Genomic DNA, 14,887 nt, shown 5'->3' with positions numbered 1-14,887 from the left:
CCACTTACAGCCCTCTACTTTGCTCTTTCACGCCTGTGAAGTTGTACAGAAAAACAAGTGCCGGGCTGAGGTATAGCCTGGTGTAGTAGGAAGCTTGCTTATGTCTGGAATGGTGGTGCTAGACTTTAATCCCAGCACTCAGAAGACAGAGGCAGGCGAATCTCTGTGAATTAAAGGTCAGTCAGGTCTACACAACAAGTTCCAGGCTAGCCAGGGCTACAGTGAAACATTGTCTCAAAACACAAAGTTAAAAAGAAAAAAATTAAGACAAAGCAAGTATATTTAGTATATGTAAAGCTCTGAGCTCAATTTCCAGCAAACTCCCAAATAAAAGCATAATTAGTACAACTTAAAATGTCTTCCCTAAGATGTTTATACATGTTTATAGGTGAAGCACGGTGGTGGTGTTGTAGGCCTTTAATCCCAGCACTTGGGAGGCAGAGGCAGGAGGATCTCTGTGATTTCAAGGCCAGTCTCAAGTTGAGTTCCAGGACAGCCAGGGCTACACAGAGAAACCCTGTCTCAAAACTACAACAAAACCAACCAAACAAACAAAAGATGTTTATAGATAAAATGCTATTATCTGGAATTTGTTTTGAAACAAGCCAGGGGGGCTGAGTGTGGGGCTAGGGATACAGCTTGGAACAGTTTAGTGGATGTGAGGTCCTGGCTTCAATTCTTACGAAAAAAGGTTAAATTACCAGGAGTACCTGCCTGTACTCCCAGCTCCTCCCTCGGGGTGCTGAGGTAGGAGGGTTTGGACCTAGAAGTATTAGCTGAAGGTCATCAACATAGACATACCATGGTTTTATATTTTGTTTTCCTTTTTTTTTTTTAAGGTAGGGTATCATGTAGTCTGGGCTGGCCTGAAACTTGGAGTCATGATACATAAGAATCCAAGCTCACTTTATTGAGCTGATAGTTTCCTTTCCTTTTAAAACACTGTGGGAAAATACACCTCGTATAGAAAGTTCCACCTTAGCCCCCTTGACTGTACTCAATAGGTAGGGTTGAATGTGCTGACACTGCCTCATATAGACCCCCCAACCCAGGTCCCTACACCTTGAGTGCCTTGAGCCCAGGCCTCCACAGTGCTGGAACTAAGTGCTGTGACCACTCGGCCTGGACTTCCGGGGGTGGGTCTCCTGGCTGGCTCCTGCAGATCTGAGCTGCCTGCCCTAAGGCTGGCACCTGAGCAAGTCCTGACAGGTCTCAGCTTCCACCCACAGCCTGCTGGGGGCTGCCCAGGTCACCAGGTCACTCAGGGAGGAAGGACTGCAAGAGAGGAGCCAGCAAAGGCCCCTTCCAGCTCTGGCAACTTAGGGAGGGCAGTCCAAGTTCACTTAGTATCTCTCAGCCTATGCTTTGCAAGGACTAAGGTCCTTAGTGGCCACCAACACAGCCTAAATCTTCTCTGTCAGACTAGAGCTGGCTCAGTTCCAAGGGGACAGAGAGAAGAGGAGGGAGGGTGAGAAGTGAAGGGTGGGGGCTGCAGGGCTGACAGGTCCCTGTGTATCGTGCCAGTTCCTGCACCCGAGTGAACTTAATCTAGTGATTTGTCCTGTTTGACAAAACCAACAATCCAGGGCTCAGAAAGGTCACCAGGCAGTTGCAAAACCAGGATCCAGGGCAAGAACCACCTTTCTTCCTTTTCTTCTTCCTGATTAGAAAATAGTCATGAAGTTCTTTTTGGGGCAGATGGTGCATTGAAGAAGAAGGCGGCCAACTGTCAGGCCCCGGAGGAGACTGTAGTGAGAACAAATGGCTTCTCTCTGCCCTCCTCCTAAGTTCTTCGTTGGCCTACTAATTAAGTTGTCATTAGACAGATTAAGAAAAGGAAGACCAGAACTGGAGAGGTGCCCAGCGATTAAGCACCTGCTACTCTTACAGAGGACCTGCGTTCAACTCCCAGCACCCACATCTGGCAGTGTAAAACCGCCTGTGACTCTAGCTCTAGGAGAATCCAGCACCCTCTTCTGGCCTACTTGGGTAATGCATAGACATGAGGCTCACACAATCAGGCACACATACATACACATAATTTTTTTTTTTTAAGGAGAAAACTGGAGTTGTAGCTCAGTTAGTAGAGTGTTTGCCTAACATGTACAAGGCCCTGAGTTCAATCCCCAGCACCAGGGCTGGGCATCGTGGCAAACCTCCCTAATCCCAGCCCCTGGGAGACAGGCAGGTAGAGCTCCATGAGGCCAGTCTGTTCTACATAGTGAGTTCTAGGACAGCCAAGGCTACATGGAGAGACCCTCAAAAAACAAACAAGCAGGGCTGGAGAGATGGCTCAGAGGTTAAGAGCACCAATTGCTCTTCCAGAGGTCCTGATTTCAATTCCCAGCAACCACATGGTGGCTCACAACCATCCGTAATGAGATCTGGTGCCCTCTTCTTGTGTGCAGATATATATGTAAGCATACATATATTGTATGTTGTATACATAATAAATAAATAAAATCTTAAAAAACAAAACAAAAAAACAAAACAAAAATACAAAAGGAGAAAAACTACAAAACAATTGGTGCTACAGAAAAGAATATGGGCTCTCTGCTCCTGGGCTGGAAGGATGGGTATGGCACAAATTTGGGGAAAGTGAATGGAAATTTGCGGTGAATACCTTCGTGGTCTTGTTATATACAGAAGCCAGACACGGTAGTGCACATCTGTACTCCCAGCATACAGAGGCAGGGGCAGGATTGTGAGTTCCAGTCAGCCTGGGCTAGATAACAAGACACCGTGTCAGAAACCAAAAATAGGGCTGTCCAGCTTGTTCACTGGGTAGAGGCTCTCCTCTTGCTGTTCCCAGCAGTCAGTGTAATATGCTGGAATGGCATTTCCTAAACCCCTTCATGACCTTGGGGAAATCTGGACTGGACACCCGTCCCTATGTGCTCAGGGCTGGCTGTTTTCTGGGAGTGACAAGATGGGACAAGTGACCCCAAGATGATGGTGCATGGTAAAAGGACAACTGATAAAAGGAAAAGGCTGAGTGGAGACAGTGTGATCAATTTTGTGTTGAGAGTAGGAAGAGAGACTTTGAAGGCAGTGGGTGACCAATTACAGAGGAGGAGACTGGGGCAGCTGTCGGGTCATGGGTGATGGGAGCCATGGTAGTGTCTCAGCCTGAAGGAGTGGCAGGACCAGTTCTGAGGCTGAGATTCTGCCTCTCTGGGCTGCAGGGAACTGGAGACAAAATGTGTGGGCTAGAAGGTTCCTCTGGGGCAGAGTGGAGAGGAGCCTAGGAAGACTGTTGCAACTGTCAACAAGAAAGGTGATGGGGTCAGAGGAGGCAGCCAGAGGTGGCTACCAGGGGTGAAATAAATTTCTACTCCCCATGGGTAGCCCTGGGACCCCACTGTCTTGGGCACTTGCAGGCGGCAGATAACTGAAGGAAGTTAAATTGTCCAAGGCTAGCCAATTCAGGAAATAGGTACCCAGGGAATTTCACTTCAGCCCTGGCCTGGTGCCAGAAGTGCCTCACTCCTTGGCATTTGAACAGCATGGCTCGAATGCCAAATCCATAGGTCTGTCAAATGTAAGGACAAGAGACTCACGTATACCTGTCTGCATGATGAACCCATGAGATGGACAGAGTTCAGTTGGTACACCCCCTCCTCCCCAGGGCCAACTGCCTACATGAGTCTAGTCTCTTCAACGTTGTGAGGCAAGATTAGGTGGGAGGAAAGAGGCCTGGCCTATTGATGGCCTCTGACCTCCCGCCTCTGTCCAATACACCTTCACTCTAAGACCTCAGAAAGGCAAACCCTTTTGGGCCCTCTAGCACTGAGGTGTATGTACTTTGGTGGAGGTAGATCAGGTCCCCCTTCTGGACCCCAAGTTTTCCATCAGAGAAAGCTGAACCAAGAAGATCCAAGAGTTCAATGACATGTCCTATGATTTAGCCTTGAAAACATACAGAGGAAGGCATAAGCGTGCTAGGGGAAAGAGGAGGTACTGGATCGTGACTGAGCCTACTTCCCTACAGGGTCAGCTGGTCCTGTCTGCCTTGCCATTCCTCATCAAGGTAACCAGGGTAACAACATGCAAGGGCTCAAAGCTAGGCAGTATCTGTCAGTCAGGCCAGCTCTCTAGAGTCAGGAGATGGTCTTAGCAGTCTGGAGTCTCTAGCCGGTGTAGAAGGTAGGGATAAGAAGCCTGCTCCTAACCTTCCCTTGCTTCCCTGAATGACACCTCTCTTCAGGCTGTCCCTGGCCGCTGCTCTAGCCCCTCAGCTCCACAGCCAAGCCAGGATCCTTACCTGAAGACAGTTCTGAGTATTTGTTCAGTCAGGAGCCTCCACCCTCTCTCTTGTGTTCATTCTTGATGTCTCTGGGCTCCAGAGGGGAGGGGCCTCTGATCCAGGCCTTCCTCCTGGGATGCCCGAGACACAACCACCATCCTTCTCCACTGCCAGCCTGGTATAGGGGAAGAACACTGGAGAGGGCGGGAAGAAACCAGAGGAACATGGATAAATTACTGCATTTGTAAATATGAAACGGGTCCAGGAACGGGAGGGATGTGGGCTTGGACCTTACCGAACCAGAGTCACCATCAACACTTACAGATGGGGCAGGTGAGGTGGCTCAGTGGGCAAAATCCTTGCTGTACAAACCTGAAGACTTGAGTGCGATCCCCAGAACCCATGTAAAGGTAGAAATGGAGAAACTGACTTCACAAAGTTGTCCTCTGACCTCCACCTACAGGCAAATGCATACACACCGCACAACAACAACAGCAATCAGTAAGTATTTACAGAGCCAGGGCACTTAAAATCCCAGTATTTACAATGGAATTTAAACCCATCTTCTGCTACAAAATGAGTTCAAGGGCAGCCTGCCTTACATGAGATCCTTTCTCAAACAAAAAGGAATCTAGAATTTAGCTTCGACCTCTTTATTTATTTATTTATTTTTTTGGTGTGTTTGTTTTTTGGAGACAGGGTTTCTCTGTAGCTTTGGAGCCTGTCCTGGAACTTGCTCTGTAGACCAAGCCTCAAACTCACAGAGATCCGCCTGCCTCTGCCTCCCAAATGCTGGCATTAAAGGTGTGCGCCACCACAGCCTGGCTCCAAGTTAGTTCTTTATAACCACTTCGTGAACATTCCCAATCTCCCCAGATGACAGACTTCTTTTGCCTGGGTACCTATAACCCAGTCTCTCCACTTCACCCAGCAGGCAGGCTTGGGTGTGCAGTGCCCAGTCTGTCCTGGAGCACAAGCTCGCCTTTAGCCGTCCTACACAGGCTACGACATGTTCCACGCCCCAAGTCTGGGCTAACGGGTGTGCCACCTCAGAGGATCTCTCAGGGCTCTGGCCTCCCTAGAGAGCTCATCTGCATCTGAACATACCCATCTCTCCACCTTGCCATGAGCCTCCATCTGACTCAGGCTATGCAGCCCCTCCACTACTGAGATACTGAGTAGCTGTGAATGAGTTTTCTTAAAGAGAAAAATCCCAAAGCCAGACAATTCCTTTGTTAGGAAATCGCTAACAGTAGAACAGAAAGCAGAGCTGCAAATTGGTACCTGTTGGGCCACAGATGACATTTTGTTTAAATGAAGTAAGTTTTGCATGATACATTAACTGTTTGAATTTGGGGTACTGGGGATTGAACCCAGGGCCTCAGACATGCTCTGAGCTCATGCTCTACCACTGAGCCACATCCAGCCCTCTGAGATATTTTAAAGGGAATAGCAGAAAGTGCTGCAACCACTGCCCGGACACCAAGATGAAAACCCTACACCTAGCAAGGAACCCCCCTCACTTCTTCCCTGAAGCATCTATCACTAATCTGCCGTCTGTCCACAGGGCTTACCAATTTCACATGAGTGAAATCACGCGACACGGGGCCTTTTTTTGGGTGGGTTCTTTGATTTAGCATCACTTTCTAGAGGTTTATCTGAGTTGTAGCATGGGATGGTCCTTTTCTATGGTATGGATGGACCACACTATCCTTTCATTAATCGATGGAGGGTTTGATCCGTTTCCTCCTCTTGACTACTATGCACGGTATTGCTATGAGCATCTGAGTAGATGTTCTTGTTGGCATATCTGGTTCTGTGGCCATATACCTAGGAATGGAAGTGGTAAGTAATATCCTAAAATCCATGTCTAACTTACTTTTCTTTCATTCACTTTTCTTTTTTTTTTTGAAATCTTAAAAAGAAAACGTGGCCAGGAGGTGGTGGTGGCACGTGTCTCTGGTCCCAGCACTGGAGAGGCAGAGGTAGGTGGACCTCTAAGTTCGAGGCCAGCCTGGTCTACATAGTGAGTTTCTGGACAGCCAGGGCTACACAGGGAAACCCTGTCTCGAAACGGTGTGTGTGCCTGTGTGAATTAATGCGCACCACATGCGTGCAGTGCCCCCAGAGGCCAGCAGTGGGGCACGGGATCCCAGAGAACAGGAGTTACAGAGGGTTATGAGCCGCCACGTGGGTGCTAGGAACCAAACCCGGGTCTTCTGATGCTCTTAACCACAGAGCCGTCTCTCCACCCTCACCCATCTGTGTTTAACTTTTTAAGGGAGAAAAGGTGTTCTAACTTCCTGAACTTGAACGTGTTTGGGTGTCCAGCCTTCTGTTTCCGTCCCGCTAATGCCTTACCCAGCCCATGTGACTCATTTACATTATCGGTCTGGCCCCTGAAGGCATCTGAACCTGCCGCCCCTAGAAGGCATGGGAGGCAAACTAACTCCCTCCAAAATAAAAGCCCTGCGCTCAGTCCAGCTGCCAACCACTGGAGACGCCTCTTCGGCTCCCAGAGCACTACTTGGGTTTCAGAAGAGGAAAGTGGTGCTTACCTGAGAAAGAGGTGGCGAGGAACAGAGACGTGACCGCCCCACCCCAGCGCGCCGGTTTGGAAGCTGGTTCGGGAAGGAAACCGGGAGAGGCGGGCGAGGCCCGGAGCTGGAAGAGGAGGAGGAGCAGCCGGGAGGCGCGGGCTCTGGAGCCTCGGCTGGACCCGAGTCTACCGAGCTGCAGCAGGCGAGCGAGAGACCTCGAACGAGAGCGCACCGGGGCACCCAGCCCCTCTGCACCCGCAAGCCGGGGCGGAGCCCAGGTCGCTTAGGGGCGGGGCCGGTGCCCGCCCCCCACATCCGGGGGGCGGGCCGGGCTCTGGGGCTCGCGCCGCGCGGGTGAGTCAGGCCGGGTTTTCCCTCCGCCTCTGGGGCCAGCAGAAGAGTGTCGCCCAGCGCGTCCTCTGCCCGCCTATCCGGCTCCCGCGCCAGTCCGAAGAGGCTGCAAGGAGAAAGGTTCGAGACCGAACTGGAGACGGCAGCGCGCCCTGAGATCTCGGCGCCAGCATGGTAAGTGGGCTGGGCAGGTCGCCGAGGTCGTTCTCAGACCCCGGCGGGGCTGGCAGGAGGCGGTGCGAGCTCCGGTGCCCTCCGCTCCCGCGCATGAGACTGATCTGTGAATGCGCTTTCTGTGGAGCATCGCCCGAGACCCCTGCGCCGCAGCCAGGAGGGGCAGGCGCCCTTGGCGCAGGAGTCTGACCTCGGCCTCCGCCCCCTGCAGCAGCAGCTCCAGGCAGGCCCGGCAGACCGCGGGCGGGCGTGATATGCGCACCCCACCCCGCCCCCCTGGGTAGCTCTGGACCCTCCAGCAGTTCGGGGATCTCTCGCTTCCTCCACTGCCTTCCCTGGCGTAGTTCCACCAGGATGGCCAACCCGTCTTCTCTGGCACCTTCCCGGGGACACCTCTCACCTGCCCTCGCCCTCAAGGTATTATCTTCCTGCCCCGGCCTCCTACCCTGTCTGGTCCTCAGCTGGGGGGACCTGCGGATAGGGGATGTCTTTAAATCCTGTTCTAGTCCTGACCTCAGCCTTTGACAAAAGTGAGGACCGGGACCCTGGCTCTATTCAGATGGGGACCTGGGGTATCCCCGCCCCAGAGGTACAGATTGGGTATGACTGTCCTTGGGAGGAAGCAGAGGCGGGAGGCCCTGGACCTGGTGATCAGCCTCCTCCCAGGCTGGCTGCGTGTGGGTGTGTATGTGCGAGACTGTGAATGAAAGCGACCAGCCAGCTCCGACACCGCCTCTAGCAGTTTCCAGAGTTGAGAGTTCCTAAGCCAGCGCCACTTGCACTATCTTCCTACCCCCTTCCCCCAGGTCGCCCTAGGAGAGATCCCTGGGAGGGGGTTAAGTTCCATCCTACCCAGCCTAGCCATAGATGCCCTTGGGAGAAAGGAGCATGGGGGCTGGGCAGGCTACATAGACAGCAGTGTATGCCGGTGGAAGGTGACCCCTAGCTGAGACAGCTGGGTGTATGTAGTATAGAGGGCTTTACTGTGGGGATCAAAATTGTCCCTCTTAGACGACTCATTTCTCCTTCCAAGCCTCAGTTTCCTATCTGTAGATAGGATCTTTAGTGCCCTATGTGTCTCCACAGACTACTGTGGAGACGATGTGACATTATGAAATGGAAGAGCTGAGAAACACTGAAGCACTGTGCATTGAGCCAATCGGAATAATTCTGCCAAGGGGCAGGCAGGGTACGCCAGCCACCCCCACCACTTCTCAGGCTGTCCCCATTTTCGGAGTTGGGACATTCCAGTCTCATTCCTCTGGGGCAGCTGCAGACACACCCCTCAGAAGGACTGATCCCCCAGCAGGTGGTGTGACCCTCCCCTGGGGCACTCTGGTGGGACTAATGGCAGTTCAGCCTGACAGCACTGCCACATGGAGGCTGAGGTGCCCCCAACCCAAAGGAAATGCAAGGAAAGCTGCGTCTAGGAAGCAAGGGCATTTCCTCCCATGCAGCTGCACGTGACCTTGGTCACATCATTTTACCTCTTGATCTTGTTTCCTCTAGTGAAGCAAAAATTAACTGTATTCATCTCCTGGGTATGTTTGGAAGAGGTACCCAGGGTCTGGTGCTGGGGTGCCCCACTGTGTACCTCTATTTGGGGATTTCTGCACTGCTGGCTAATCTTGGGGCAGAAGGAAACAGGAATGAAGGGGTACTGCTGTGGCCAGCTGAGTAATGGTGTGTATTCCACCCCTTACAGAGCCCAGGGCATTAAGATAGGCACAGCGCACTTGGTGGAACACTTCCACCCCCACCACCCCCAGCCCAGCTCCCCCTCTTTCTGCTCTGCTCTGCTCCCCCAGAGGTTGTGAGGCATTTGCCAGCTCTCTCCTCCACCCCCACCAAATCACAGGCCAGAGAGCCTGTACAGCTGCCCTGGTTTGAGCAGGCAATCCCAAGGCTTCTAAGCAACCGGAGGGAAGGAATGTATGTGTTGGGGGAGGGGCAGAGGTAGGTTAGGTCTTTTCAGGGAGAGGGTCTGTCTCCAGACAGACCTGGGTGGCCTGGAGCCTCAGCCCTGCGATGGAGCAGACAGTGCCATGTGAGAACTTGACTAGTGGGTGAACGGTGGGTGACCTTGTACAAATTGTGTTGTCTGCTGTTGGATACGACTGTCCTCTAAATACACGTTTCTCTGTGGGACTGATACTCTGACACTGTGTTCTGTGTAAAGCCTTTTATATAGTTGTGGCTCAAGGCCATGCTAGTTCATCCCTGAACATGAGACCTTTTGGTGAGTGCCATAGAGTGCCAGTTTTTTCTTATGTGCCTGGAAGTGAGTATCTGCACAGAAGAAGGTGAGGGTGTATGTGTTTGGGGTGAAGTGGGTATGTTTGGCAATGTCCCCAACCCCTGGGCACACAGGACTTAACATTTTACAAAGCCCTTTCACCCCTGTTGCCTCTCTGTCAATTGTCATGATAGAAGTAAAGAAGGAAAGGCAAGATGCAAAGGCAGGAATCTAGTTCTCCCCCACCCACACACACACACAGGAGGGAAAGAGGTGTCTGGAGACTAGATCGATCGCTTGTCAGGGTGAGGCAATGTTGAATAGGGAGGCAAGGTGACCCCATTCTAGTCCTTTTGATTGTGTGTGACATCCTGACTCCTGCTAGACACTTGGCAGCTCTGGCATAGGATCCCATGTGTCCTCATACTGACCAGCCCTGTGAATCTCCAAGAGCTTACCTTTAAAAAAGAGGGGGTACTGGAGCCATAGTCTCCTTGAGACTTCTACAAAGTTCTATGTGACTGTAATAGCCCCAGCTCAACCTGGTTGAATCTCTTGAATTTACATAGCATGTCCCATCCCTAGAAGGATATGACTCTGTTCACACGGGCTGGGTAGCATGTCCAAACTCAGATATGCACTGTAAATTGAGTGGTGTAAGAAAGTTATTCAGGAGAGGGCTATGACACCTGCCCCCAGGGTGCAATTGAGGGCTGTAGAGTGGAGCAGGGACAAGGCCTACCCTCCCTCTACCAGAGAGAGCTTTGTCTTTCACAAACACAAAGCCTGGAAATGGTTGAGGATGGAGCCTCCTAACCACCATTGTTTGGGGTGGGAGTGGGAAGAATATTGGGTGGGTGGTGGTGGGTACTCCCAGTGGCAGCCTGCCTGCCAGGCATCTGCTTGGCACTGGGAGCAGCTGTGTGTGTGAGTGGGAGGCAGAAAAGGTGCCATTCACCGCCAGTTGTTTGCACTTACCATATGCCAGGCAATGGGTGTGGCACAGGCACCGGTCTCCAGAGTGTTGGGCCCCAGAACATGTGAGGAGTCCATAAGCCTGGTCCCTCGGTGTGGAGTTGAAGTGTGTGACTAAGCTCAGCCTTGGTGTTCTGTGCTGATCATGGCTTCAGGCCAGGCCTGGACTAGGAGGTGCCTGGTCACGTTATCTCACCCCTTCCTTTCAGCATCCCTAAGTGATAAACACTGTCTGTCACTGCCTTTCTGTTCCCAAGGAAGACAAGAAGAGATTAGGCATGGCTAAAGTCACAAGCCACCAGCTCCCAACCCAGGTCCTGGGGACCTGGCTGTGATAGCTAACTCAGTGATAGCAGAACTCAGTGGCATCACAGAGAAAGGCTGCTTCTTCCCTCTGCCTCCCATCATTGCCTATCTCTGAACACCTGTTCCGGAAACGGGAGCCATTGTTCCTCCCCTTAGGCCCTTCCTGTGTGCATCACCATCCTTCCTCCCCTTGGGCCTTTCCTGTTTGTATCCCTCCCACTGTATTCCACCCCCCAGCCCCACCCACTCCAGATGTTTCCTTGGGGAAACCTCTGATCCTTTGAGGGAAGTGGGGCTTTCCACCAAGAGAAGATGGAGGAACAGACCTCCTCCAGTTCTGGTTCACTGTGCTTGCTCCCCATGCCACAAATTTGGTGGAGAACCTGTCAGAAGTAAGCAGGGTCATGGGTCAGACAGTGCCCAAGTCCACCCTCCGCCCTTCGTTGGCCCAGTTCTAAGAGGAGGGCCCTCTTCTCCTGCCCAGGAGCCTCTCTCCTTCCCTGCCTTGCCTCTGCATCGCACACTAGACCCCTAGCTGGAGCTGTTCCTTTAGGTGTCCCAGTGGAAGCCCATTTGCTTTTCTTTAGACTTAGTCTGACACAGTGTTCCATAAACCCTTTCTCTTGCCCTTCTGTGAATCCTATCCTGTTCACCCACATCTGCCTCTGATAGGCCTGGGCAAATTGGAGAACCACCAGATGGCAAATGTCTGGTTTTAGAGCATCTGGGGACTTGGGTACTGAGTGTCCATCTGCTACTAATGGAGCCTTCTGATTCCCAGAATCAGCTGCCTGTGCCCTGCTGAACCTTGATGGCCACAGCCTCAGGCCCTGCTAGCATTGCCATGGGCAGCGTAGGCAGCCTGTTGGAACGGCAGGACTTTTCCCCCGAAGAACTTCGGGCTGCACTTGCTGGATCCCGGGGCACCCGGCAGCCTGATGGGCTCCTCCGGAAAGGCTTGGGTCAGCGCGAACTCTTCAGCTACCTGCATCTCCCCAAGAAAGACAGCAAGAACAGCAAGCGAGCACCTCGGAATGAGCCCGACTATGCCACCCTCTACTACCGGGAACATCCTCGGGCTGGTGACTTCAGCAAGACTTCCCTACCTGAGCGGGGTCGCTTTGACAAGGTGCATCTATCTGCGTTGTGGGGGATTGGGCGATGATGCTGGGTGGTCAGCTGGGAGGCCCTGACGATAGGCTAGGATAGGCTGAAGTGTGAGAAGTTTGTTCCACATGGGCTGGCCTGAAGCTTGACCACTGCCTCCCTGTGACATGTACCCTGTATTCTCAGAGGGGATTCTAAGGGCCTTCAGGAACATCAGGTAGACAGAAAAAAAGTGACCAACCCAACTCATGCCTGAATTTTTTTTCCTGACAGTGCCGAATTCGTCCGTCAGTGTTCAAGCCTCCTGTGGGCAGTGGGAAAGGCTTCCTGTCCATGCAAAGCCTGGCGGCGCACAAGGGCCAGAAGTTATGGCGAAGTAATGGCAGTCTGCACACATTGGCCTGCCACCCACCCCTGAGTCCTGGGCCCCGGGCCAGTGAGGCCCGTGCACAGTTGCTTCACGCCCTCAGCCTAGATGAAGGTGGTCCTGAGCCCAGCCTTTCAGACTCTTCCAGCGGGGGTAGTTTTGGCCATAGTCCAGGCACTGGCCCCAGCCCCTTCAGCTCCTCCTTAGGCCACATTAATCACATTGGAGGCTCATTGGACCGTGCTTCAAGGAGCCCCAAGGAATCTGGACCTCTGGCTGTACTGAGCTGCCTGCCTGAGCCACCTCCCCCCTATGAGCTCTCCTGCACCACTGGTGGAGAGGTAGCCATGTTGCCTGAGACCTGTGAGGAACTCAAGAGGGACCTCAATGACCAGGATGTCTCTAACCCCTTTACTCAGGTGAGAGAACCCCTGCCCTGGAGTGGTTTGTCCCTTAGCCTTGAGATATAGACCAGATTAATTTCTGACAGCTGGCACAGCTGGGGTGCGGACAAACCGTGAACAAGGCCTAAGCATAGTATGGTGTTGGGGGCCAGATGTATGATGCAGGTGGTGGAGCAATGAGATGAGAGCATGTGCCCCTGATGGCATCCTTCCTCCCATTGGTCTTAAAGGAAAACAAAAGACTCCTGTAGCTCAGGGGTAGTGTGCTTGCCTAGCAAGTGTGAGGCCCTAAGTTCAGTTCTCCACAATGAAAAGAAAAAAAAAAAAATTCTAGCCTTAGCTATTTACATATCAGAGTTGCCCTGTCACTTTGGTCCTGTCTGGGAATTGTGTAGGAAGGAGGGAGACAGCCTCAGTGAAGACCGTGTATTAGTAACACTAACTGTGGAGAGCCTCTTTGGGTGTGAAGCACATGTGGCCAGGCTCTGTGGCCTAGGTCATAAGACATTAGTGGTGGCAGGCTGTGGACACAAATCAGCATTGTTATTTACAAAGGGGGCAGGCCAAATTTGTAAATCTGAATGAGGCTGTGCCTACCGCTCACCAGTTCCTCTTTCCCTCAGCAGGTGCTAGAGGAGCGCCAGCGGTTGTGGTTGTCTGAGCTGAAGCGCCTGTATGTGGAACGGCTGCATGAGGTGGCCCAGAAAGCTGAGCGGAGTGAGCGTAACCTCCAGCTGCAGCTGTTTATGGCCCAACAGGAGCAGCGGCGCCTGCGCAAGGAGCTGCGGGCTCACCAGGGTCTGGCCCCAGAACCTCGGACCTCTGGTTCCCAAGTGGAGGCTGACCCCAATGCCCGGTCGGAGGAGGAAGCCCGGTGGGAGGTAGGACACCATCGTAGGCATCAGCTTCTGTCTCATTATCCTGGTCACATACCCTGTTGCCTCTACCCTGCAGCTGGCTCCAGTACCACACTGTGCTTGGTCCTTGCTCACAGTTTCTCCCAAATCCCCCCCCCCCCCCAGGTGTGCCAGAAGACAGCGGAGATTAGTCTGTTGAAACAGCAGCTTCGGGAAGCCCAGGCAGAGCTGGCACAGAAGCTTGCCGAGATCTTCAGTCTGAAGACGCAACTTCGAGACGTCAGGGCACAAGCCCAGGCTCAGGACACTGAGCTGGCTCGGCTGCGGGAGACATTGCGCAGCCTGCATGAGCAGGCACCTCGGGAGGAAGCTCCAGGCAGCTGTGAGACAGATGACTGCAAGAGCAAGGGACTGCTAGGGGAGGTGGGAGGCAGTGAAGCCAGAGAAGGGGCCGAGCAGTTACGGGCAGAGCTGCTGCAAGAGCGGCTTCGTGGCCAGGAGCAGGCGCTGCGCTTCGAGCTGGAGCGGCAGACTTGGCAGGAGGAAAAGGAAAGGGTGTTGCGCTACCAGCGAGAAATCCAAGGGGGCTACATGGACATGTATCGTCGGAACCAGGCACTCGAACAGGAGCTGCGGGAGCTCCGGGGGCCCCCTACATCCTGGAGTCCCCGCCTGGAGTCCTCCAAAATCTGACACTACCAAGTGTGCTGACAGCAGGCACGCTATGAGAAGATACCCTGAGATGGCAGGCTCCTCCCTTGCGCTGGTCTGAGGCAGAACCTGTAGAGGCCAGTTCAGGGATGGGAGACCCACCCAGAGGAGGGATCCAGCAGGCAATGGGCTGGATAGGGTGCCTGCTCCAGAAGCTATGGCAAAGTCTTGCTGGCAGAGAAACAGACCCAGGCAGGGCCTAGCCCTGCTCCCTACAGTGGGTGTGGCCCAGTAAAGTAGGTTGGAGCCATCGAAGCCCCAGCCTCGGGATGCAGAAGGGCAGGAGCGAGGGCGGGTGGTTGGAGACTTGGCCTGAGGTCTTCCTCCGTGGAAGGAGCCAGGGGTGGGAAGACAGGCCTCCAGAATAAAAGCACATTTTTTATGAGGAGGCCCAGTTGATAGCTTTGTCCTTGGCCTGCGTCCAGAGGACCCTGGATGGTCGGTGTGCGGGGCCTTGGACCTAGGCTGTAGCTCTTTCCATAGTCATGGCGGTGGGAAGAGTGTGCCTAGGAGTCCCTGATCTTGTGGAGGATGAGGAATGTTATTCCTTGCTTCCGTGCCCCACAGTCCTTAGTTGCTGTGTGGGCTGCAACCGCTTTCTTCAACACCATCA

The 14,887-nt window shown here is 53.1% G+C and overlaps 2 protein-coding genes across 4 annotated transcripts; one reads left to right on the top strand and one right to left on the bottom strand.

Annotated features, from left to right (window-relative positions):
- Positions 1 to 2,622: 2,622 nt before the first annotated feature.
- On the bottom strand, positions 2,623 to 10,600 carry LOC113836763. The gene is made up of 5 exons (XM_035448112.1): positions 10,526 to 10,600; positions 7,502 to 7,690; positions 6,805 to 7,320; positions 4,619 to 4,703; positions 2,623 to 4,440 (listed from the first exon to the last, which is right to left on the bottom strand). Exons 1-5 carry the CDS (start codon positions 10,598 to 10,600, stop codon positions 4,289 to 4,291), a joined length of 1,017 nt encoding a protein of 338 aa, XP_035304003.1. The 3' UTR covers positions 2,623 to 4,288.
- Positions 7,172 to 14,663, top strand: N4bp3 (NEDD4 binding protein 3). Of its 3 annotated transcripts, XM_027427597.2 has the most exons (6): positions 7,188 to 7,311; positions 7,523 to 7,728; positions 11,610 to 11,957; positions 12,209 to 12,721; positions 13,330 to 13,587; positions 13,729 to 14,663. In XM_027427597.2, the coding sequence occupies exons 3-6, from the start codon at positions 11,640 to 11,642 to the stop codon at positions 14,254 to 14,256; spliced, it is 1,617 nt and encodes a 538-aa protein (XP_027283398.1). In that variant the 5' UTR covers positions 7,188 to 7,311; positions 7,523 to 7,728; positions 11,610 to 11,639; the 3' UTR covers positions 14,257 to 14,663. The 3 variants fall into 3 exon arrangements, with proteins under 3 accessions (XP_027283399.1, XP_027283397.1, XP_027283398.1); XM_027427598.2 differs by lacking the exon at positions 7,523 to 7,728 and having other exon boundaries at positions 7,172 to 7,311; positions 13,333 to 13,587; XM_027427596.2 differs by lacking the exon at positions 7,523 to 7,728 and having other exon boundaries at positions 7,172 to 7,311.
- The last annotated feature ends 224 nt before the right edge of the window (positions 14,664 to 14,887 follow it).

Source organism: Cricetulus griseus, chromosome 7 (genome assembly GCF_003668045.3).
Source record: "Cricetulus griseus strain 17A/GY chromosome 7, alternate assembly CriGri-PICRH-1.0, whole genome shotgun sequence".
NCBI lineage: Eukaryota > Metazoa > Chordata > Mammalia > Rodentia > Cricetidae > Cricetulus > Cricetulus griseus.
The sequence above is the reverse complement of the archived record's forward strand: the minus strand, read 5'-3'. Positions and strand labels throughout refer to the sequence as shown.